General features: G+C 37.8%; 1 protein-coding gene across 1 annotated transcript in view; it reads left to right on the forward strand.

Moving 5' to 3' along the window:
* Positions 1-1,589: 1,589 nt before the first annotated feature.
* The window catches only part of nmo (serine/threonine-protein kinase nemo), a gene marked incomplete at its 5' end in the record, with an annotated part of 49,361 nt that continues 25,000 nt past the window's right edge, over positions 1,590-25,950 (forward strand). Inside the window, 3 exons of the mRNA XM_025219888.2 lie at positions 1,590-1,733; positions 2,330-2,385; positions 16,498-16,604. Coding sequence (XP_025075673.2) covers positions 1,590-1,733; positions 2,330-2,385; positions 16,498-16,604 — 307 coding nt within the window. The remainder of the gene's footprint in view (positions 1,734-2,329; positions 2,386-16,497; positions 16,605-25,950) is intronic.

Below are 25,950 nucleotides of genomic sequence, written 5' to 3' on the forward strand. Positions count from 1 at the left end.
CAAAATTATACGATGGCGCAACGAACGGATCCGACTGACTGTAAATACATATGGGACTTGAAGAGACGACGACACTCGAGATAATGGGCCCGTTTTGGCCGCCTCATCGACAGCCTCGTTTATTTTGTCGTGCACTGGTCCATAAATGTGTCGCGCGAATCTACACGAGAGTCACAGCCTCGTCTCGTGCGAACGAATCGATTTAGCGTTAGTTATAACGAAGTTAACGACTTCGACCTGATTAGTACGAGATTTGTCATTCCTGTCCACTTTATATAAAACCTTACATATAAAACCGATATATAAAGCAACGTTGCTTTGCTCTGGAAATACAGCCTCTGAATAACTGCGATGATAATGTATAAGAAGTAATAGATAGATCAGGATTAATAAATTTCAGAAACAATTGACAGTTATTGCAAGTAATAATAAAGCGGAGTTGCTGTAATTAAATTGATCTGGTTTACAACCTAAATCCCATTTCTTTCAACTCATCGAGTTTGATTAACCTAATTATTGCTTAATAAAATGTTTTCGTTTTAAGCCTATAAATATATTTATATTTATTTAAATCTCCGTTGTATACTACGTTTTATATCAATACGCGAGTGCGATTATTATAGATTGCGAAACCATTTTCATCACCCTCCTTTCTTTCGCTCCCTTTAAAAACAGGGAATTACTTTATTTGCATGGATGATATGGCACACGGTCGAAAATGGGATTTCGGCAGTATTGGTGCTCTCTCTCTCTCTCTCTCTCTCTCTCTCTCTCTCTCTCTCTCTCTCTCTCTCCTCTTCCCCGCTCCTCTCTCTCTCTCGATTTTCGTGAATCGGAATCGTCGGTTTTGCGGTAACGACAACACTCAACAATGAAATCGAACCCGTACCCGTAAACGGACTAATTGCTGGGATAATAATTATTCTCGGAACTGGCCTAGGGTTGAGAGAGAGAAAGAGAGAGAGAGACCGATGCAGGAGAAAGAGAGAAGGTTAAATTGTCGTTCGCTTATGTTCACCGGAGTTATCATCGACACGAGTTCTCGGACATTATTTAGTTGATCATTTGACCAATATCCCCCTTTTTTTCTTGAATTAAAACTGAAATGAACTGATATTGCTTTCCATTTTTCTCTTAGTTTTGGAATCGTATTTGCAATCAAAATATTAGATAATATTTGTAAGTAAGATACTTTGAACATTCAATTTTCTTCTTATTTTATATATATAGATAACTCTGAGATATCTTATTATATATAAAACATATATTATTATACATAATAGATAACAGAATATAGCCTATTATTAGTCTATTCACAAACAAGTACAAATAGTAGAAATAAAATAGCGAAATAAAATGATAAGATAATGAAGCAGAAAAGAAGAACGATTTATCATCTCGAATAACTACACTTAACTATGATGAAACTACATGATGGCTATCCAGTCACTTTTTTCTTGTATGAATGTGTAACAAACATAACAGTAAATGCAGAAAGTATATTTCTTTTCTGACAAAATATATCTTTTCGCGAGTATAGATATATATCGATCGATGGAAGAACACATTTCTAAAATTTTGATGTTATTTCTGTAATTTCCAGGGCTGTCACGGATCCGAGGGATGGTAGGAGAGTAGCCTTAAAAAAACTGCCGAACGTCTTTCAAAGTCTCGTGAGCAGCAAGCGAGTCTTCAGGGAACTGAAAATGCTTTGCTTCTTCAAACATGATAACGTGAGTAGTGTTATGTTTTAGTGAAACATCAAATATGTTTGTGACCGACAAATTGTAAAAAGATAGAAAAATGCCAACAGAAACAGAAGCATAGAAATAAAAAAAATTTTTATTTTTATTTATTGCGCGCGTTAATGTAATAATTATTTGCAAATATGTATAACAATCGCTTTTAAGTTTATTGAAAAATCGAATCCTTTTTTTCCTTTTTCTCTTACGATAAATTAAAAATTGATCATTTTGGACTTAGCATTCAAGAATTTATTTTATATTTATGATAATTGTTGCAAATGATAAAATATGATAACGAAATTTTATACACGCTTCGTAAGTAAATATATTGAGACAGATACCGCTTAGTATTGAATATTCTTGACGAACGTTCGAGATGGATCATATATAAATTGCACGGCGGATGTCTTGAAAATTTCCGCGTTTTATTTCCCCGAGGACGAGGTTGCGTTTGCGACCCATCCCGTCACAGTTTCCTGCCTGTTGGATACCACCTTTCATACGAAAAAAGCAGGATCAATCGCGTCCCCTTTTTCGTCTCGTCAAAGGACGAGGCACTCAATCTCCTTCTGTCTCTTTTGCAGGTCCTTTCCGCGCTGGATATCCTTCAGCCGCCGCATCTGGATTTCTTCCAAGAAATGTATCCTTTTCTAAACGCTCGTATTCGAGGTCACGCGGAAGATAAATCTCGGCACAGAGATTCCAAACACAGGTGAATTCTCCTCGAGGGTCAAGGTATTTTCTTTCTTTTTACAATCCTGCGGAATTCTCTCGCTGTTCTCGAGTGTCTGGACTGTGACGGATGCGATAATTTTCCGAATCCGATCCGAGTATAATTAACTCGTACGATTTTAATCTAAAGTTTTTGGATTGTCCTTAATCTCCGGTATTTGCGATGTCTCGACAGGACGCCATCGAAAGGTAGTCCTCTGCGGATTTTCCTGGATTCTCTTGCGGAAGAGCATCGTTCTCACGCAACGCTCGACCTCTCGAAACGAGCGTCTCGAACGACACGGAAACTTTTAATCGCTGGGCAATTAAAACTCGCGCAGATCACGAACGCGATTCTCTTCGAGTTCTCTTTCCGGGAAAGATTCTTAGGAGGGACGGAACTTTCCAACTCGACTTATTACTGTTCGACAAATCCTATTTTTCCGCGTTCGTATTTGAAGCTTTCTCTCATTTTTCTTTACTATTTTTTATGTATTTTTCCTCGATGAAATTTTAGAAAAATTAGAGAGGAAAGAGGAATTGTTTCTACAACAAGCCTTTTTTTACTGAAAATATGTTATATGCTGCTAGAAAATTGCGTCTTGCGAAAAAAATCGTCCTACGGGAAAAACTAGTCCTTCTGAAGAAGGTATTACGAGATAATTTTCCGGTCGATAGCAAAGCAGGAAGTTATTTCAGTAGCCGGGACAAAGCTCTTACGGGTTTACCCGTCTCTTCGCGAGAGTACCATTCAACATGCTCGCATGATCAGGCGATCGATCGATCGATCGATCGATTAGTCTTTAAACGAACGGGATTTTTCGAGTTAATCTCGAGACGGCGAGAGCGATAAATCAGTTCTCTTACACGCGTGTTCTCCTTTTTTCCATTCTCCTTTCTCTTTTCCGGTAAGCCCCTGTTCGCGTTCTATCACAACCTCCCCCTTCCCCTCTCGTCGTAACTGTGTAGATCATTGTTAGCACAACTATGCTTTGCGATCATCCTTCTCTTTTCTTTTTTTTTTTTTTATATATATTCTTTTTTTCCCCTTCGTGATTTCTTCTACTTTGATTTTTTGGGATCGCAATAAAATTTAAGGCATTTTGCGATAGTGATGCTATCTTTCGTAGATTTGAACTTAGACTTGTCGTCTGGAAAGAAAAAGTTAAGTTAAATATATAAATGAAGTAAATAAAAATTAATTGGTCAGTTGGTCAGCTAGTCGCTATAGAGGCGCACACAAGTACAATAATTAAATAAATAGATAAATCCATAAATAAACAAATGGATAGGTAACCGAGGCAATAAATGATACCATAAAATATAAATCCATCAATAAACAGGCAAACGAATGAATGTTTCGATAATAAACAAACTACGACAGACACGTGGATCGATAAATTTTTCGCAGCGGGAGTGGCATTAATTGCGCCGACAAATAAATAATCGGGACGCAAATTGCGCGGTCGCGGAAACCCCATCGATGGACCACCGCTGACTTTTTACCCCCTTTCTCTTGCCCCTCTTCTACGTTGTCCCCGCGATTTAATTCCGCGATTCCCGCCGCCGGCGATCGATTCTAATTTTGTCCACATGAAAAATTCAGTGCGGCGCCCCCGACGTCCAGAGTTCGGAGGAGGGGGGTTGGCGTCGAATGCGACCGCCTAATTTCTAATTAAGGAGCGACTCTCGATTAGCTTGCGCAGCCACGAACACAGAAATCGCTGGCGACCACAGTGCCGATGGAACCGCGGGGCAGAGGAGGGTGAGGGAGACGAAAGGGATTACCGGTGATGTGGCCACCCCTCCCTGTAGCTAATATTGCATTTGCATCGCAATTGCGTCATTGTCCTGTCATCAATCTGCGTATCCCTTTACATCTTCCAAATAATGGACGATGTAAAGGGATACGCGCAGATCCCATTTATATATTTCCCCACTCGCGCGTTTCTTTATATTCTTAGATTTTAATTACGTTTCGAACCTCGGGAAGGCTGAAAACTTTAAACGACACACATCAATCGAATCGCATCCTCGTATTATGAAAGTAAAAAAAAAACCTTACGAAAAAAAAGAAAAGAGAGGACGAAGATACTCGAAAGGAAATGAAAATTGGCAACGAGCACACATTTTCCTCGTCTTCACATAATCACGACCGCAGCATCCTCCGTCGGGTTGTTTATTCATAGCGGTCATTACCGCTTTTCAATTGTTTATCGGGGCGACAGTTCCGGATCTGATCAGACGGAGGCGGCGGTTTCCATCCGGGACGGACGGGCGGACGGCGAACATCATGAATACGCCATGGCGCGCGCCCGGGATGAGTTCGCTCGATGGTAATGACGTGTATTATTAATGCGCACGCCGCAGCGCGCCATTGATACGTCGATAGTGCGCCATTAGCAGCGGCTGCGGTCGCCGGCTGCACGCCACCCATGCACCCTCGCTTCGCCCATCGCCGTTTACAATGTCGCGTGTAACTGATAACTACCACTCCCTCGTAACGTCGCGGATTCAGTTACCCTCCCCCCTCCCTCCTCCCCCTTCCTCTCTCCCGCGATAATTGCCTTGCTTTCCTCGTGCTTCTTCTTAATTTCCACGTAATCAACACAACGTTTCGCCCGCCTCTACTAGGGCTCGCTTCGTAATTTTAATTATCATCCGACCGTTCGATCATGTGACCATTCGACTAGACAAAGCGTAATATAATCGCACACGTTTACCACATTTACGATAATGAGGTACATTAAATTAATTGATGTCAATAATTCGTGTTGTTACAATGAGTGCGTATCAAATTGTAATGTCGAAATTTATCCACTGTTGTGTTACACAGAAAGCATGATTTTGATATAGGATCTAAAAATTTGGGCAGATACAAATCTAAAATAATTTTGTTGTCAAAATTATCATGTAGGACATTTAAATATGATAATAATATCGCAAAAAGATTTTTATTTTTTCTAATAATTAATTTGAATTTTTTATATAATTATTTTGATGGCCTAACATAATTATTTGTCAATCAATATCCAGCAAAACTATTCTTTCGCGTACCAATACGCTTCATTATTATGAAATATCTTCTTACGACAGATCCTCCTTCTCTCACCAGTCATGAGCGCAATGCTTTAATCTTTCGTTATTCAGCCGCGCACGAAGGTAAACAGTAAACCCGATTGAATCTTGTCTCTCGTGAATAATGTATACTTTCGACAATTACACAGAAATCGCCTGAGGCGATCACAATCGATTCGATTTGCGGGAGAGACGCATAGGCGGTTGCATCCGTTGCGCCGATGCGAGGGGGCACAACGGGGAAGCACAACGTGGGCTTACGATTACGCGTTAACAACGCGTAATAATTATTTTTTTTTACGGCGTGCGCGGAGGAGGCGACGCGATATGAAAGAAGAGAAGGCCCGCATATTGCCTTCCCGGCGTTCTCGATCGCCGCTGTATCCGCCCGTATCGTATCGGGGAAAAACGATACGACTGGGAAAAAATGTCAGTCCCCACCGGGCTCGTTTCGTCGCGCACGTGCGTAACGAGCGTGTGGATTATCGTTACGGCCGGATTAGATCGTTGGGTAAATCAAGCGGTATCGAAAATTTTTTCATTTTCGCTGACACCTAATTTTAAGCAGAAACGATAAATTTTATTTTGTTTTAAAACGCTTATGAAAACGCTTCGATTCAACATGAAAAGGACGATTTTGCTGAAGTCTGAAGATTACAGATTTGAAAATAATTTATCGAGCCAGTCAGAGAGATTGTAGAACGTTCAAATTGGTTGCTAGAACATTCAACATTTTTACAGTGTTATCATCACACTTAAATATTCTATGTTAGTATTTGGGTAGTTCAACAATATTCAGCTTTGTATTTGCGTAAATTTTTATTTTAACAAAATCGTTTTTTTTCCTATGTATAATCGTCATAAAATACTTTTATTGTTAAGAATAGAAAAAAAAGAAGAGCAAATCTCCTTAATGAGGAATCGACGAAAATCGATAGAGTTGATGATAGCGCGATTTTTCCTGATCTTACCTGCTCGCTCTCGCGGGAAAAGCTGAGCTTTTCCTCAGGTTCGTACCTGGCGGGGCTTTAATTGCACACGGGACCAGTTACGTCAAGCTCAAGTTTGACGGTTTGATCTAAGTTCTCGGTGGCCGCAAACTAATTTCGCTTCCCTCTCCTCGCGGAAGCTCTTTGTCTTCCGAGTCAACAAGTCCTTGAGAGGGATCTACTCTCCTAAAATACGTGAGGAAACTCTCCTTCATATATCTCTAGATTCGTATTTTCGCGCAATTATCGGCTTTAATAAGTAATCGATACGCATTTCCGATATTGCATTTCTCGCGTACGCATTAATCTACAGGATCCATCGTTTATTATTTTTTCAGACTCTATTATAGCATCCAGTCCCTTGGATATAATAAGTCTATTGTCCATTTTACCATTAACTATTTTTATTACTCTGTTTATTTCTATATTTATCTTTCGAGATATAATAAATTTATTATTATCCCATGTTCAATGAATATCATAAATCTTTAAACGCTATACACTTTTTTAGTATCAATATACTTCAATTCATTTTACTCGGAAAGGATAGGGAATTTATTATTGCTAATTATATAATATAAATTAATGTAAAAAATATATAATGAATTGACAATTTTTATCTTTAACTGATTACTGAATCATTATATTTAATAATCTCTGCAATATTATAAAAAAATATTTTGTATTGCAATTTGGATATTATTTTCTAAGTATAACAATTGATGTTGAAAGAATTAAACATTTCCATTGAAGTATCTTTTGTATAAATAATTATTTTGCACGCTATGATTTAAATACAATTGACCGATAAATTCTCTTTTTAGTTTTATTAGATGTAATATAGCGATTCCGTGTGTTGTTCCAACGATTAATATCAGCCATTACGTACAGCTGTCTATTCTTTTTAATCCATTAACCATTCGCGCATGACCGTTGTTATGTTAATGTTCCAATATTTTTCATTGTATCCAGCGTATTCGATCAATGTGACGTTCACGGGAAATGACTTCGATTACTTGATTTTGTCCGGAAATGGATATTTTTGTGTGGCTCTTTGTTAATGCCCCGAAAAGTATTATCACCGCTTTAATGGATTTTCTTGTTTAAATAAAAATATCCATACGTGAGGAAGGGAGAAAGAGAAAAATATTTCAAGATATATTGAATAATACAGATTATAAAATTAAACAAGCTAATAAGAATGAAAATAAAAAATAACAATTGCGCGAAATGTCAACACCAATATGATGTGCAAAATAAATAATAAGCACAAGAAATATCACATTAGAAGTAAATAAAGAGAGAAAATAAAAAAAAAAGTTTTCTCAGAATAAACCGATCTAATTTTTGTCTTATTCGAAGACTTATTTCCAATTTATTTCCATTGCTATTTTTTTTACTTCTTTATTTGCATGATATTGCACATGTTACCAAAACGACATTTTTAAGAAAATTATTATTTAGAATGTTTCTTTTTCTCTCTATCACTAAATTATCTCAGGTATTTCAAATTATATATGTAATCCAAGCAGAGATGCATATATTTTACTTATATCGAGTATATTAAGGATCTGTGTACTTCGATATTTTTTCCTTTTTTTAAAAGACTCGAGTACCCATGTCACCGTGCGACGTCTCGAGTTTCCAACAGCAGTGCACGTCGGCGGTTGCATCATATTGCACACCGCTGCCACGACCTCCCACGTTTCGCTCGGGAGAATACGCGGCGGGAAATCGTCGAGGAAAATCGGAGGCGAGCGAATGAGCGGGCGGACGATCGCGGGTGAGAACGAAAAGTGCCTCTCGTCGACCTGGATAGGTTCCGGCGCGGAAAAAGAGTTTCCGGCGAGGAGGTGCGCTCGAACGAGGCTCTGCTCGTGCCTCGCTCATTGTTTCCTTACGGTAATCGCGAAATTCGCATTTGTTCGCTTCCGTCCTCTCGTTCGTACGTCCGTCCGTTCTATTTCCCGAGGACTACGTGAACCTCCCGTTCTCTAATAAAAATAAAACGAACCGACCGACGATTATTAGAAAAAAATTTGTAACTTTAAACGCGCCGATTTTTTTTTTTTTCTTCATGTGATTCGCGTATCGTTGATCGACCGGATGTGTTTTCGCGCGTTATCGATTTGCGATTTCAGTTCCACGATCGACAATGTCAGCTGTCATCACTGATTATTGCCTTACTCGGAAATCCAGCTCGCGCAATTAACTCGGAGAGTGACGGGTGTCGGCGTTTCCATTCCTTACGGCATGGGGGATCGGTTTACGCTGTTTATTAACGAATGGATATCCGGTGGAGCGCGCGGAGGTGGATTCTCTCTCTCTCTCTCTTTCTCTTTCTCTTTCTCTTGCCGGAAAAACGCGAATCACACGCACGCGTGCGTGGGCATACACGCGCGGATTCCCACGCCGTGTTATCCACTTGCGAAAGAGGACTATTCTGACGTATTAGAAATTACATTGGAAAGTGAAAAAGAGAGAGACAGAAAAGTCCTTTTGCTAACTTTTATTTACGTGTTAAAAAGAGAAAATCAATTTCTGTAAATTTATATTTTATGATAACATTTTACTTAAATAAATCATTTCTCGTGCGCGTAAGCCAATTGTAATTTAAAAAAAAAAAAAAAAATACGCGAAAGTCAAAAACTCTATATTTTTAAAATTCACAGATTTAAACGAAATGTCAGAAGCGTTTGCGATATGATTCAACATTCTTTTTCAGGTCTTTCCACGTAAAGTGAGATGTGAATAATTTTCTATCTCTCCTTTGATGGTCCCTTTTTACGCGAGTATTCCCTTTGAGTATCGATGCGCGGTATTTAGAACGCGCGCTATTAATGAGAGCACTTTGTGCCGTGCATGACACGATGTTAAATGATAAAACCACGCATGCAAAAATACCATACAAAAAAATTTTACAAAAAAAATATCATTTAAATATCTTTCTATGTAAATTGCATTTATCAATAATTTCAATATTATGACTCGAATTTTGTCGATTTAATTAATTTCTCTCAAGAGAAAAATAGCGAAGAGAGAGAAAAGTTCGAAATAAATAAATGTATAATTTGAAAAGTCAAGTTTTCTCGATGCTGGAAAGTCCGCAGGAGATTTTCGCGAGTCGATTCAAGCGATTCATTTTTTAAATAAACGTCTCGGCTGCTGGCGCGGACGTTTCTTTTTTTTTTGTCGTCTCGTCTGGAATATCTCGAAGATCGACGCACGATATAAGCGACGCTGAAAGCGAGAGAAAGAGAGGAACAAGAAGGAACACTTTATTGATTATCCGAAGTCAGACGTTGTGAACGACGCTTAAAGCGTCGTCGGGATAGCGAAGGACGATATCGTGTTTTAAGGATACTCGTTCTAAAATATAAAATTTATCCAATCTAATAGAACAGAAGTATATTTTATCTTAATCCAAAAAAGATCATTTGTTCTTATCAATCTTTTACATCGATGTAAAAGGATCTTCGACTTTACCAAGTTGTATGATAATTTTATTATACATTAATTACGGAATTAGTTAAAAGTATAAAAAAAAATAAGCAGCGTCGTATATAAATTTGCGATAATTCTGCTGGATTTGAAGTACGAAAAGTGCATTGTATATTTTGCCAATTTTATATTTCTGAGATTGATTGCCAGCTTCCTCCCTCTTTTAGCTTCTTCGAGACATATCGAGTATCGGCGTTCTGTGAATATCGATCGCACGTGGAGTTTTCGGTCGGTCTGTAGAGGGTCCTTTGTTCGCGTTTCACTTCCCGTTTCTTCCATTTCCTCCTTTCCTTTTTCTCTTGGCACACGTACATAAAATTTCATCGAGTAGGCTATCATTCTGAATATAATCAATAGAACCAGGCTACGGAGACGAAGGAGGGAAAGAGAAAAGGAGATAATTAGCTCTGAATAATCAGCCAATTAAAAGTCGCTCAACTAAATGAGAAATTGAATGTTTCTTCGGAAATGTATATGATATTTTCTAATCTCTCCAGCTTTGTCTTGGTGCTCTTAATCGAGAAAAAAGTAATAAATTCGTTTTACTGAAATGTAACAAATTGAAAAACAGTAATGCTGAAATTATGTAATTAGAAACTTGTGATAATTTTAGAAATCTAGAGATTTTATAAAACAAAGAATATTAATGTTTAACGAAAAGAGGCTGTTTTTAATGACACTTATTAATTTTTTTGAAAAATCTGTATTATTTTTGAGAATAATTTTTAATAGAGAGATAATTTTCATTGGATTCTTACAGATTCTTACAAGTATATTAACCGATATAATTTTCTTCTCATCTTATTAATCTAAATTTCACTTTCTACTTTTTTTTGCCTTAATTTCTGAAGGTGCTTTTAGAAGAAAAAACGCGCAACGTTTGTGCCATGTATCGTGTACCTTCACGAGGTACGATCGCATTTCCTGGACAGGTTTTGCTCAGGTCAAGAATAGAAAGAAATATAGAGGATCGTTACTTCGGGATCGTTCGCGTTTTTACGATATTGCAAGAAATGTCCCAATTCGATTCGACTCGATCGGCACGTATCGACGTTCCGACTGAACGAGGATCCTGACAGAGTCCTGCGGCGGTGGACACTTCTAATTTACAGGCCTCGGGCTCGGTGCACAGTGCAGCGGTGGATTTATCGTCGATGTTCTTTTCCCGACTACAAATGTCCTGACGCGAAAATCGACGTGAGTTTCCGAATCCTGAGAAACGAAATGGCGATTGAATGGGACACGCGAAACAGTTTATCTTGTCCGCGTTTTGCTCGCGCTAAATATACGCCGCGACTCCAAATTTATAACGGGTGTCCGCGTCGTGGATCCTCGACGAGATTCATCGCAAAAGTATTTAAATTTATGCAAAATCGGGAGTGAGCACGTGACTCCCGGGGGAAAGAGCCGGAAGGAAAAGTCGCGGAAACTTATTCTGTATGCACTTCTCCCGGTTTTTAAACGGAGCACGTTACAGTCACAGGTATAATTAATTACTCACTGCAGTTCGTTACGTTTTACCTAAAACAATCATTCTCTCAAAATTAAATGCTACCAGAGAGAGATTACTATCATTTATCTAGTTTAAAAATGTAAATAATATGCATTTGAGGAAATGACTATCTAAATTATCGGTTTATAAAATTATAAAATCTATTTTTTTTTTTAATTTAAGATATGAATTATTCCACTGATTATTCCAAATAAATGCACATTAGAAAAGTAGTCTATTTTCTATTTATAATAATGTGTATCAATATAAATGGATGATAAACGGTGATCTAAATTTTTGTATTTTTTAAAATCAAATTTTAAATAATCTTATTCAAATATTATTTATTTGGAGATTGCATAGGTTTTTAATTTAATACTTAATCGGTAGAGTAATTTTTCAAATTTACGAAATTAACAAACTCGACAAACTCGGGCTTCCATTCATGATGCTGCAAATACTTGAACGCAGCTTAGGTTCATGCCTTTTTAGTATGATGAGCTAACGCGAGAGAACAGTATCATCGAGAGTTCTTTCTCTTTCTCTTGGTATTTCGAAGTCGTTTGCGCGAGTCGAGTTCGAACTCGGATGACCGGTCGGACGAGCCGGATCGGCCTTGCTCGAACACCTCGGAGTCTAAGCCTTCATCATCCTTATCCTCATCCTTACCCTTATCCTTGTCGTCGTCGTCGTTGTTGTCATCGTTACTTACCTCTTTGTTATCTAGTTCAGTTAAAAAAGAATCTGAGGGGATACTCGTCCCTGAGCTATTCGTTGCCGAGAGATACAGAAGCTCGGGAGATGTAAGAGTAACCTGACTCTCAATTCGGCACTTGTCCAATGCCGGATTTTAATTCGCCGTCTAGACACAAATATATATTAAAAACATATAAGGTTTCAATAAGTGACGTAATTTTCATATTAACCTTTATAAAAAAAAAAAAGGCTTTCAAATTGAAAGCTTTAATTCAATTTTTGTATTGATTTCGATGGATCTGCTGTTAAAAATTATTATGGCAGAGGCAAGACACGTATCTTTTTGCTTTCCCCATGATCTCCTAATGGGTCTCTTATGGGTCTTTCTCTCCAGAGCTTATTTGCGAGATATGGGACTCCCAGCGAATCCGCATATCCAGAGAGTCCTCCGGATTTCTCTTCCTTGGATTGGTACCGGATGAGAGAGTGACGCGGGGAATGAAGTGGGAGGGAAGAGAAATAGCGAGGGAACGGAAGGAAAGAGAAGATGGTAGAAAACGGCAGGATACTCAATTCCCTTCGCACTCGCTCGCTCGCTCGCTCGCTCGACGCGGCGCGGAGTAGAGAGCTGGGAGAGAGATGATGCTAGGGGCAACTCTCGCTTTGTCCAGGAACCGGTCGACATGCCTACCAGGAGGCAAGCAGGCAAGCGGGCACGCATCGATCCGCCAATCGTCGCGGCGGTGCCTTAAGCATACTGCACAATGCCGACAATAACGAGTACTTTCGGGGAAAGTGTCATCTACGATCTATCCTCGATTTGTCTACTTTTTAACGTTTTAGAATTATTATTAGAATGGCAATTCGATATACTATATTATATGGAATATTTGCACACCTGGCAATATAGAAATAGCACCCCAATAGTGTCTCTTTTTCCAACAGCAAATTCTCTATTATCAATTTGGAATCAATTTTTCTTTCACAGAAATATCTGGATAACGTTAATATTGAATCCTAATGTTAATAAAGAATCCCTCGCTATGTTGAACGCTTCCGTCGTGGAGGAGTTGCTCTCCATCAATCTATCCAGTTATGATCTCTAAAATTCTAGAAATGCTTCTAAAGCGCAAAATCGCCCTATTGTTCTTGTCTCTCGTGTACCTTTGTGGTGTATTCCAAATTGCAAAAAAGACAATTTCACTCTTCCCTCATCGATAGTTAGAGATTTTTGTTAGAGATCTTGAATTGAAAAAGAAAATCGCGAAAAAAAAATCATAGAAATTATGTATAAAAAAAGTTAGAATTATTTTTGCTAATGCCTAACTCTTTGAGATTTAATCAAATTTTGAGTTATTGTATTTTTATTATATTAGTAATTAATCAGCTAGTTCAAAGAAAGTATGAAGTCGAAAACTTATTCTTCTCGATGTCCGTGGCATGATTTTCCTGGCGAGGTTTCGCGGTTGTTTGCATCGGGAAGCATGTACGACCATCAATCATGCTCTGAAATAGCAATAGAGACGTTACGACGTAGCGAAGAGATATCGTATTCCTGTAAACGCGAAGTTCAATTCGAAATGGAGCACTCGTCGAGATAAATCGCTTTTTAGATCGCTACATGGATTTCTTTTTACATAGCAAAAGATACGAAATCCTACATTCCTGCAGAGATAAAGTTGCTCTAGTAAGCAATATAAATTATTTATATTTATGTAAAATATTTAAAATAAAGAATCTCTTATTCCTCTTTACGTACATAATATATTGAATATAATATATATCTTTCACACGTACGTGTCAAATATTTATTTTGTATTTGTATATTTATTTTGTAGCTAAGATAATTTTACATTAAATTTTCATAAAATTCACTCGAAAGTTGATTGAGATTTGAAGAAAATTCCTTTTTTTTTTCTTTTCTGTCTTAAAGCTCTTTTCTGTCTTAAAGTTTGAAGTTTACTCTATATTTTTTATCTTTTAATCCTTTACATAGTGTGGTCACTTTATAGAGAACTTTTATAATATGAAAAATAAATAAAAATAATTTTAATTATTCGAGAGTTATCAACATTACCAAATTAAGTCTTTTCTGTATATTCATTATCATTGTATAGCTTTTGATAATCCCATATATCCCGTATATCCCATATATCCTTCTCAATGCTTCAATTATCAAACAGTAATTATGCTTCACAAACACGATGGGCTGCACATAGTATCCTCTACTTCTCTTTGCATCGCGAAATCGAAACGTCGAGCTTCTGATAATTCAAAGAGCTGATGCGCCCGCTCTCCAGTCTTTGATCGCGATCGACCGATCGAAGTTTCTACCTAGTTGCGTGCAATCAGAAGCGACAATAATCTAAAATTAATACTCACTTTTAGACAATAATGTGACGCGACGGAAATTTAAATCTAATGTCGCATTTCCTAAAAGCGAATTTTGCTTCACGTTTGAAATTATCAAAATTACAATCTTTTTAAATTGCGGTACTTGGTTTTCTTTCTTGGAGCTAGTTTGAGTTCTCGCTTCGTCTTTCTCTTTCTCTCTGTTTCTCTCTCTCTCTCTCTCTCTCTGTCTCTCTCTGTCTCTGTCTTTCTTTCTCTTTCTCTCTTCTTGCATACCGCGTCAGGTTCGCGCCAGGGCAGCCTCTACCTGCATTCCGATCTACCCGGTCGACCTCATTCCGCCATTATACTATTTTGTTCGTTCTCTCGGCTATCTCACGTTCTCTTGAACATCGTTTCTCGCACGTTTGTTCGCGCGAAAGCAAGTTTTCGGGGTCGAATTATGTCACACAACGTCGCGTCTCGTCCCTGACATTGCGCCTCCCGACTCGAGGGGCATTCCTTCGATATTTTCACAATGATCTCAACGTAAGTTGGATGTAATGTAACTTAGTTTGTTCATATTAATATTTTATTAATATTTTGCCGGAAAGAAAATATGGGTGAAAAAGTGCGATTGTCAATGACGAGATCTCATGGAAACCAAAATAACTCGATATTGTCCAACGACATTAAAAAAAATGAACAAAGGAAAGAAACTTTCTCGATAAAGATGAGATCAGCAAAGGAAAATCAAAATCGATTGATTTTTGATATTGTAATTTTTTTTATCGATTTTGATATTAATTTTTTTCGATGGTTTGCTTCGTAAAGTATCCCGGTAGCGATCGGTCATTCCGCGTAACACACTTTATCCCTCTCTTTCCCTTTTTGTCTCTCTTGGCATTATGACATCGACAATCGTATTCATTATGACCGATTCGATCACTGTCAGCAACAGCCAAGTAGATACCATCGAGAACGTATATCGATATTCATTATCTGTTACGTTATCCCGGGCGATCGGGTGCTCGGTCATTCGCCAAATGCATTCGTACACGCCATAAATCAACCGCTGCGAAAATATTAACTCTCTCGACCGCACACGTGACACGGATATTTCACGATGAAGCGATCGCACGCGTGTTACTTTACACCGCGTTACAGCGCGATTGCAGTTTTACTTCGGACGTTGATGGATCGGTATAACTCGGTGACGGATTATTCGCGCGGTGGCTGCTGTTCCGATAAAAATTTTTCTTCCTTTTCAGAAAAGGCCGGCCAATCGTTATTATTTTATGAAACTCACGACAATTAAGCGGCGAGTGAAATATTATCCTGGCAGTAAGGAAATATAATAATTTGGTATAATGAAAGTCTACTTATATAAAGTATGTATGTATACAATAGTAATATGAATAAATATTATCCATGACATTTATAATAAACATCGATAAAGTAATTATTAAATGCGAGATAAAATAACAACCCGATTAAATTTGTATATATTTGTAATATATTAATTAATGTTCCAATTAATATTTTGAAAACAGCGCGGCATATAATTTCATGTTTTATTTCGAATGTTAATATCTATGTAATAAACTCTAAGTAAAACAGTTTGCGTTTCGTGGACGTTTAATCTTCTGAAAAATAAATTGTAACTTTCGGTTTACGACGTTTCAGATTTAACGCATTTAAATTTCCAATTTCTTTTTTCACGTTATCGAAAACATCTACGTTCGACGTGCCAGAAATGAAACTGGGAAATTATTAAAGGATTTAAATGAAGTCATTACATGTGAAATTAGTCGACCTGTTCTATAGGTGCGAGGTAACGATCCGGGAAGGAGAATCACCTATTAATTGTTAGTCGCTGATGCACGTGCGACACGACTTAGCATAATACGAGCGATCATAATCGATAAGTTCCTTAACGAGCCATCCAACACAGATACGTGATTACCGAGCTGCTCCAGAGCGACTTGCACAAGATCATCGTAAGCCCACAGCATCTCAGCCCGGACCACATCAAGGTCTTCCTTTATCAGATCCTACGAGGTGAGTAATGACTGTTTTAATTTATCATCTTCTTTTGCTTGCGAGTATAATGATACTGATGAATTTTCATTTTTATAAATAAAATGAAAGCGACGAATATATTATCTGATATTTCTAAAATTTAAAGTTCCATGTTCAATATTTTATATATATATATATATATATATATATATAGTTATGAATATATATATATATATATATATATATATAGTTATGAATATATATATATATATATATATAGAGTTATGAAGTTGTGATGTAAATAACTTTTATTATTATATTTAAAAACATGTAATTAAGGTATGTAATGACACATAGATAACTGATAGGTCAACTCGATTAAAGTGTGTATTTTTGTCAGAAAACAAAACTCATAAAGAAGGTAGGGGGGGGGGGGTACAACAGGATGAGAAAGTTTGAAGTTAGGGCTCCCAGGACGACGAAGATGTTGGTCCAGTCTCTCTAGACGATCTCTCAGGAGTCATTGAGGTCGAAATTCTGAGATCTACCAGGTCTACCAGGTGGGGGAATGAGGAAGGGGTGGCGAACAAGATATGGGAGAGAATGAGGTTGGGCGCAAGAAACGAGATGAGAATGGCGAAGGAGAAGGAAAAGTCGGTGGTTATAAAAATCCACGAGCAGCATATTGCCTCCGTCGTCGTCGGACGATGGTTAGGGGGTGGATGAAGAAGGGGGGTGGTTGGCGGGAGCAGTGGAAGTGGGAGAACTGGGATAAACAGGATCGTTTCTATTCATCCCTCGGGATCGTCCTGGGATCTCGACGCTCCTATATCGTTCTTACATTGTCTGGCGTGCCGAATTACTCGTCCTCACCTCCACTCTCTCCCTCTCTGTCCCTTTCCTGAGGTTTGAAAAATATCCATTCACTCTCTTCGTAATGTCTCATTTATCTTTCGTCTTGGTCGGACAACCGTCGCCATTTTCTTCTTTTTGTAGAAAAAAACGTACGAAAATATTTCCTCTTATTTTCAATGTAGTTAATGCTAAAACGTTCTTTATTTAATAAAAATTATGCAAAGGATTCTTACTTATGGTGGATCTTATAGAGTTAACGTTAATGTCATTAAATTTTGATGTATGCAACTAATATGAAGGGTATGTGTGTGATGAGAAGAACGCAATATTCACAATTTATTTATTCTTTCTGGCTTTTCCTTTATTAGGAATATGAAACACTTGAGATTCTGCGCGTTAGAAGTTGCATATTGCACAGTTAAGCATAATTTTAATCAAAGGTGCAGCGCGTGTGATTACGTTTTGTGAAAGAGGAATTTTATTAGAAGACTGCCCTTTGTGTTTTCTGTGCGCGCGCGATTTGGCTATTCAAAAACGCAGGGATAAACATCTCTCCTATCGAGCGAGAGAAAGAGAGAGAGAGACGGGATCAAAGGGTGTGCCGGATTAAAAGTGTCACGACATGACATGATACAACATGAGGATGAAAAAAGACGGCAGTGTGCATCGTCCAAAAATGAAATTCCACGGTGATATACAATAGACAATTTTGAAAGTTATTCCAACGCTGAGCTCTTCAATTAAAAATGCTCGAGAGAATTCTGAAAGAATTAGTTTGTTATTCATATTTTTCATTCTTGATATAAATTTTCGAATAAGTTAAATTATTATTTCTTGTTAAATATTATATATTACATTATGTCCATGAAAAACACATCAAATTCCATTTAATACATAACAGTTCTCAGTTTTCTTTCTCTATTATACAATTCTCTATTATACAAGTTAAAATAATTTAATATAATTTAAATGAAATAAATGTGCTTGTTAATATTTATTTCACGATGTATGGAGAGAGATCAATATCGTGATACATGACAGGTGATTATTTTTGATAGATTATCATTGAGAGTAGATTTTTCATTGAACGTGGAAATAATAATAGCGAAAAGAGAGGGAGAGGGGGGGAGAAGAGAGAGAGAGAGAGAGAGAGAGAGAGAGAGAGAGAGAGAGAGAGAGTGTGCGCAAGATGAGAACGGAAAGAGAAGAGAAAAAAAGATAAACGAGAGACTAACGGATTGTGGCATGCTAAATTCGTTACTCGTGCTCCTCTCTTTGCATGTGCACCGCTTTTGAGCGATATTAAAGTACACATTACGATTTATTCGCGTGTACATAAATTCTCGCTGCCGATTGAATTGCTCCTCTAACCCCAAGGACCGCAATGTTCTTCGCATCGGGGAATAACGTTACGTATCGCTATAAGTTTAAAGGGAAAAGCCAACGCTTCGCAAATAGAAAATATAGTTACACCTAGTCTTCAGCAGTGTGACAAATCAAAGATCGACAATAAGCAAAATACAAATAAAATAAAAACATCTAATTGGATGAAATGGATCAAACGTGTCAGTTGCAGAGACAAGAGAATTCTTGCGTGCTGCTGCCACGATCGAGTTTTCAGAGCTGATTCTCTCGCGAATGTACTTTTTTGCAGCCAAGTGCATTCTTTCATTCATCAAAGATATTGGGAAGATATTGCGAATATAGGCGCAAAGGAAGGCGGTGTCATGTTAATTCATCATTCGTCGTATCGTCACTTTAGTTTCTTCTCTAGTCGGTTGTGTTCGCGTATATATAATTTCGAGTATAATTAATCATGAGAGTTTCCGTCGCGTCTCGTTCCCTCTCTTTCGCTCGTCGGGAAAGCTGACGCGGTTCGAAGTCGCGCGAAGAGAAGGCGAAGAGGAGAAGCTTCACCGCGTTCACCCTTCGCTTCCGCTCTCGGCTGAAAGCAGGTTTCTGGCGCAACTAGCGCACCGAATGCGAGAATAACACGAGCGCACCGGATCATTATGCGTTGACCGACCGAGGTACACCGTCGCGAATAGTAATTTTTTCTCGTTTCCTCATTATTAAGAACTTTCCTGTTTCATCACGGCGACGTCCTTGTTTTTTTTTTTTTTTTTTTTTTTTTAAATCCCTTTTCTTTTTTGTCCATTTTTTTCTCGTCTCTCTCTCCCGCTGCGACGAGATAGAGTTACTTCTGAAATTACTGTTTTCGATACTCATGAGCAAGCACGAGAAGAAATGGTCTCTCGATGTAACATAATGTGATTGGAATGACTATCGCGATGAAATTACTTTTCAGATGAGACACGTGGAATTATCTTGGATACGCCGGGAACTTTTGATATAAAAACAACGAATAAATAGAGAAAGAGAAAAACAGAGTGAAAAAGATGTTAACTGCGATAATTGATATAACTATTTAACTAAGAGCAGAAAACTTGGCATGCTTATATAATTATAAAATAATTTTAATTAAAAAAAGATTTAATACTGTAACAAAACTTTATATTTTTAATAAAAATATCGATAATCTCATTACTGCTGGACTTTGCTTCTACAACGCGATTATTAATAATATATTAATAATATTTGGTGAATAAAACTATTGTTGAATATAGTGGGGTTTGAATTTGTTTTAATCTTAAATTTATACATATTTGTGGCGTTTTGCGTAGCGTAAGAAGCAGAATCAAGACTGCTGAGATAATTTTACATTTGCTATTCATGCGTTCGCTCAAAATAGTGCACTCTCTTTTCTTCAATGGTGCTTAAATGGTGGACAACCGATTTTCGAGAATCCGCTTCTAACGGATTCCGTCGCGATTGGTCTCCTTTTTTCTAAATTGCCATTGCGACCAAGAGCGAAAGAAGGTGCTCGTCAATCCCAGCCAGGACCGCTCTCCTGGTCAATGTCCATCGGTCAACGTCCTTTCGAGTCCGACCTGGGCCTCCAAGTTTACTCGAACTTCTGTTTCGACGGTACGTATTAAGACGAAGACGCCACGAGTTGCGAAAGCGAGCAGCACGCATTTTCGGCGTGTCTGATGAAGACCGTCCATTCTCGCGACTCGTTTCAGACATCGCGTGTTTAGCTTGAAATTTTCAGCTCGAAGCTTTGAAATTAGGATAGGGCAAGGCGTGATGGAGAAAATTTTATGACTTCGATCCTCGATGTGATAATATTTATCGCGTGTGCCTTTCTCATATATTTTATCCGAGATTTATTTCACGTGCTCTAATCCTTTTCTAATCTAAGAAGTGAAAAGGGATGAATATGATGCGATGGCCTTACCCGTTGCGTTACCAGTTACGTTCAGAAGCACAAAGAGGACGATAATTTTCGTTAAAGAGATCCTGTCACGATCCAATCTTCTCACGGATAGTTGACCGATCGCGGGACTGATTTCGGACTTTCCCACCCGGTATAACGCGTAAAGTCCGGGCTGATAGAGCAAAGAGCAACGAGATCCTCTTCTTCTCTTGACTGGTCCGAAACCAGTCCTGCCCCCGCCCATCCGTGACCCCGGACCCCGTCGTCCGGTCGGCTCTCGCTTCTTTCTCTACTATCTCGCCACTCCTGCTCCTTCGTCCTGCGTCGTTCTACCTCCTCCCCCTGCAACTTCTTCTCTCGTTGCGACGTTTTAATTAAGGAGCAATATCTTTTTGAAGGGAAATCACGGCTCTTCCCTCTTTTTAATCCATCGACAAGACGGGCGCGCCGTGCCAACGTTGTGTAACAACAAATCGATATCTCGTAATAAGAGCAACCGATGTCGTCCTGGAGAACGAAAGCGGAAGGAAAGGAAATGTATTTTTAGAGATAAGCAGGGTTGGGGATGATTTTGTAACGAATTGAGCTCAACTGTGATGAGAATTGTATTATAAAGCTGTACTCGAATTAATATAAACTCGAATTTGTTTATATGTTGCTGTATATTCTTAAATTTATCGATCTAATTTTAATTAATTGGCTTTATTAACTTAATTTAAATATCAAAACTTTTTATCAAACATATTAGAATGATGCCAGTAAATTTGAAATAAATTATTTGCGCAATCATTGTTTATATTTATAATTTCGCCAGTAAGACACATTACAACTGTTTTTCAGACGCAGTACTAATTTTGAAAAAAATTACATGTGAAAAATATAAAACACGTTAATTAATTATATGCAAATCTACTTTTCTTTATTTTCCGGCTTTCAGAATTACTCTCTCGAAAAAATTATTTATGTAATATTGTTATATACTTCTGTACTTTGTAATATTCTCTATCGAGAAAGCACAAGATTTCAAATTATGATGAAATCAATTTTTCTTTTTAAGCAAAGGTGCGTTAATTAATAACTTGTTACTTGAAATTGAGAAATTACAAGATTACAATGTAGACGCTAAAGCGACTCGCGAGTAAGTAATAATAGCAATTTCCACGTGCAACGTGACACGTGTCACGCGGCGTGTCTGACTTTGTCGATTTTTACGCTTGTACTACTTGCTAGTGGTTGTGATCGACGTCAAACGAATCTTAATGAGCAGATTAGACGGCATATAATCTCGTTTGTGGTTAAGTATAACGCGTATGATATACATCCATAAAATGGTATAGAGAAGAGAAAGAAACATAAAGGTACAAAATAATTTAATTAAATGCCCAGCATATTTTGCAGACAAGTGGGATAATGTGTTTTTATTGTAAATATCGACGCGAAGTCGAAGGAAAATTACGAAACCATCCTCTGTCACCGTATCAAACGGATAATCTGTTAGAGTTGACATTTTTTTTAATCATCAAACTAGTAATTACGATGAATTGTGTATTATTTATAATTACGTAATTTATGTACGGATGTATTATTAAGTTTAATAATGTTAATTATAATGATCACTTTTTATTGTAATTTTATAATTATCGCAATTATAGTATATTATTTAATAAATTAGGAATTTTATTTAAAAATGGCAAAATAATTTTGCTAAGGAAGGAAGATAAAACTTTTAAAACTTACGTTGATGAAGTTGACGTAATTTCTTTGTCAAGACATCGTCCGGACGATTTCCTATATCACTGCTATAACTGTGTCGCAAATTGCGCTCTCTGTGACGTAATTGCCGGTAGTTTAATCAGTCTTCGTTAATTCACGATCTGCGAACGAGGACCGCAATTTCTCCCGAACCGGTGCCTCGAGTCGAAGCCAGAAGTCGACGAAGTTAATAATTCAAAGTCTCGCTCTCGAGAGCAAATATTAGCTCACATTCTCTTCAGTCACTTGTCATTCTTCTACATTGTACATTAACAAGCACCGACATTAAATCACTTGGAACTTCGCCAGAGCGAGTCCTCTTGGCTTTTACGTTTTCGTTGCACGTGCGCGAACCACGTGTAGCAATGGCGTAGATCAAATTTTTCGTTCATATTTTCATATCATGTTCCATCTTAAATACATTGTTCGATTTCAAAATCTTCATTTTATAGGAAAGATTTTACCTTTTTATGCATAATTTATTGTAATATTTTAAAGTTTGATCTTTTACACATAATATCAAAATTTTTGACGATATATGCTATAATAATTTATGTATATTGATAACATTCTATATATTTTTCTATATATTTTTTCTATATATTACTAAAAAGTAAAAGTATCTAATCCCTTAGAAGAAAATAGATTAATCTGATGTAAAGCTTATACGAACCGGCGATATTCGTGTGATAAGACTTCAACGTCTTTTTTTTCTCACCTATGTGAAATGTAACTCTTCATGCACGTTTTCAGGTTTTTTTTGTATAATACCGTCGGTAAAATGTTCTTGATATGCCAGTCTACGATCTAATTTGACGGTAAATGTGCTGCACGTAGGCGAGACGCATGCCGGAAGCGCGCAGGTCGATGTGATGTAACGTACACAAGTGCATACGTGCGCGCCTGTGTTATTAATTAGATTCAACGTCTGATCGGAATTGACTTAATCGACAACAGGTGTATCGATCAAGGATAATATTCTGAGAACGACGTGGATATATACGCACGCCGCGCGAAGTTGAATCCTTAATGAAGTGCTTGATAGAAACCACGATGTCGTAAATTACACGACATTTTCATTAAATGGAGTAATACGACGGCGACGTACGTCAGTTACCCGGATAAATGAAATTATCCAATTATTAACAGATAAAAATACATAATTGCATGGGGAAAAGAACAAAGAATTGCAAAAGTAAAGGGAAATCATATCTCTTTTTTTTTTTCTAAACAGTCGTAATGCATAACGGATGATATAATTACGAAATTGATCAATGATTTTTCGCACACGTCGAGAAGATTTTTTTTTTTTTTTCAATCTTGAAAGATTTTCATTTTCGTCATTTTACACGATCTGCTTGCGTATTTTCTAAGTCTAATTTTTGAATATAAATTTAATATTTGATCATTTAAATTTTCTTCTCGATTCAAGAGATAGTAACTTTGTTACGTGCATGACGAACTTCCGAAATTGGGAAGGACTGACAAGCTGGTCGCGCTTTGTGCGGTTTCGCGGTGAAAGAGCGGAGAAACTTTACGGAGACGAGCGGAATTTCAGCGCACGATCACGAATATTGTAGCGTTACGGCGGTGTTGGTGGCGGTATTGTATTATGTTGTTACGACGAGGGCGAGGGCCGTTCAACATTTAAGACATACACTTCGCGAACTCCGTGCTGCGGCACTCATTACGCGAATCCTTTTCTATCTTCTCCGCCGCGAGATTAATTACTCGGCGGGGATTAACACGACGGAGTGATTAATCGCACGTTGGCCGATTACTGCTCATTAATGACTTTGTCGCCTCGAAGTTCTTAACGCGAGTCTCTCTCTAACTGTTTTTCTTTTCTTTGCCGAGCGATTTCGCTTTCGCGATTCTTCGTGAAGGATGGTCTAGTCTTAGCATTTCGACGCGGATCTCGCGTAGGATATTCCTACGCAAATATCGAGACGATATAATAGTTCGACGAGGACAAATCGATCCGAGTCAATAAATAGACAGAGATTTGATCGCACGCTATGCCAATTTCAGGTGGTTGCGCGCGCATATATATATAAAACGCGGTTATCGGCCTCGCTGAAAATAAGTTGGTGCTGTGCGAGGCTTCTTGTTTACAATGATTCCGATGACGTGGCACGCGGGACACGGGTATCAAAATTAACCGCGAGTAGCGTCGCGACGGCGACGCCGGTCCACATTCGTGCGACGACGCAGGACGACGCGACGTTAATATTCTCGAATTCGATCGTGAATATTCGTGAAAATAGAACTTTAATTACACTCAAATTATATTAAATTAATGTTTTTACGATGGAATTTTATTTTGTAAATATATACGGAATTACACAGAACAGAATATCACGATTTGTGATAATTGTCCCCATTATATTTTACTTATTTATTGAAACGGGAATTATAAGTGGATGAAAAAAAATTGTCTCATGCACTCAACATATATTTAGATAGATTTATTCAATTATATGTAAAAAAATCAAACCGGAATAATTATGGATGATGAACTCTCCGGGTATTTGAGAGAATTGTTGGACGATCGGATTTTGCTTTGGACGGACTGCCGTTGTCGAGTTCATCGCACTTGACATCACGGCATTCTCGTCGGCTGGTCGATTCCTTATTTCTTCTCCCATCTGGCCGACGAGCGAGGTCGAGCGATTACTGACATACGAAAGTCAAGGTCTCTCTTCGGGAGACTCGGTCGGTCTCGCTTCGGCTATCGACTCCCCAGGCTGTCGGCAACCTTCTTCCACCAGGAGGATGACATGAATGGACAGACAAGACAAATTTTATCGGTAATTCATGAACAGTTGCAAAAAGTGCCGACACTTTAGACAAGAATAAACCTACGCGACCAGTTTTTTTTTGCTCTTTTGTTTCTTTTAAAAGTTTCTCTCTCAGTTAGTAAATAATGATTTCTCTCTCTCTCTCTCTCTCTCTCTCTCTCTCTCTCTCTCTCTCTCTTTGGAATATCTTAAAGAATAAAAGTGTAAATTAAAAAATTTTATTAGGATGTCGATCAATCAACTTGACTTTTTTAAAAAGAACCCCATTGATTAATTTGGTATTGTTTGCATTTTTTTGTTACTCTTCAATTAATTAGCGCAACTTTTAATTAAATTAATTCTCTCGATATATACGAGACGGCGAAAGAGAAGAGAAAACGAAAGAAAGAGGGATGAGACGCGGCCAATTACATAAAGTCAAATGAAAATAACTAATCCCTCGTTGGAAAAATTTCAAAAGTGTCATTCGCAGTTGGTCAGCATTAATTGCAGCTTCCTTTGTCACGTTTGCATTAATCAGAAGAAATAACGTTCTTGCTTGCAGTCGCATCGGTATGGCGAAATGACGCGCGCATGAAATCTCGTTGATTGCGAGGTGTATGCGGAGTCGGCTAATTTCGTTGATAAAGGACATTAAATAATTGGGATATTCATAAGTGGCCCGCTGATGGACTTTAATTAGCAGGCGTTTCCGCAC

Source organism: Pogonomyrmex barbatus, unplaced genomic scaffold (genome assembly GCF_055798465.1).
Source record: "Pogonomyrmex barbatus isolate J1 unplaced genomic scaffold, ASM5579846v1 scaffold7, whole genome shotgun sequence".
NCBI lineage: Eukaryota > Metazoa > Arthropoda > Insecta > Hymenoptera > Formicidae > Pogonomyrmex > Pogonomyrmex barbatus.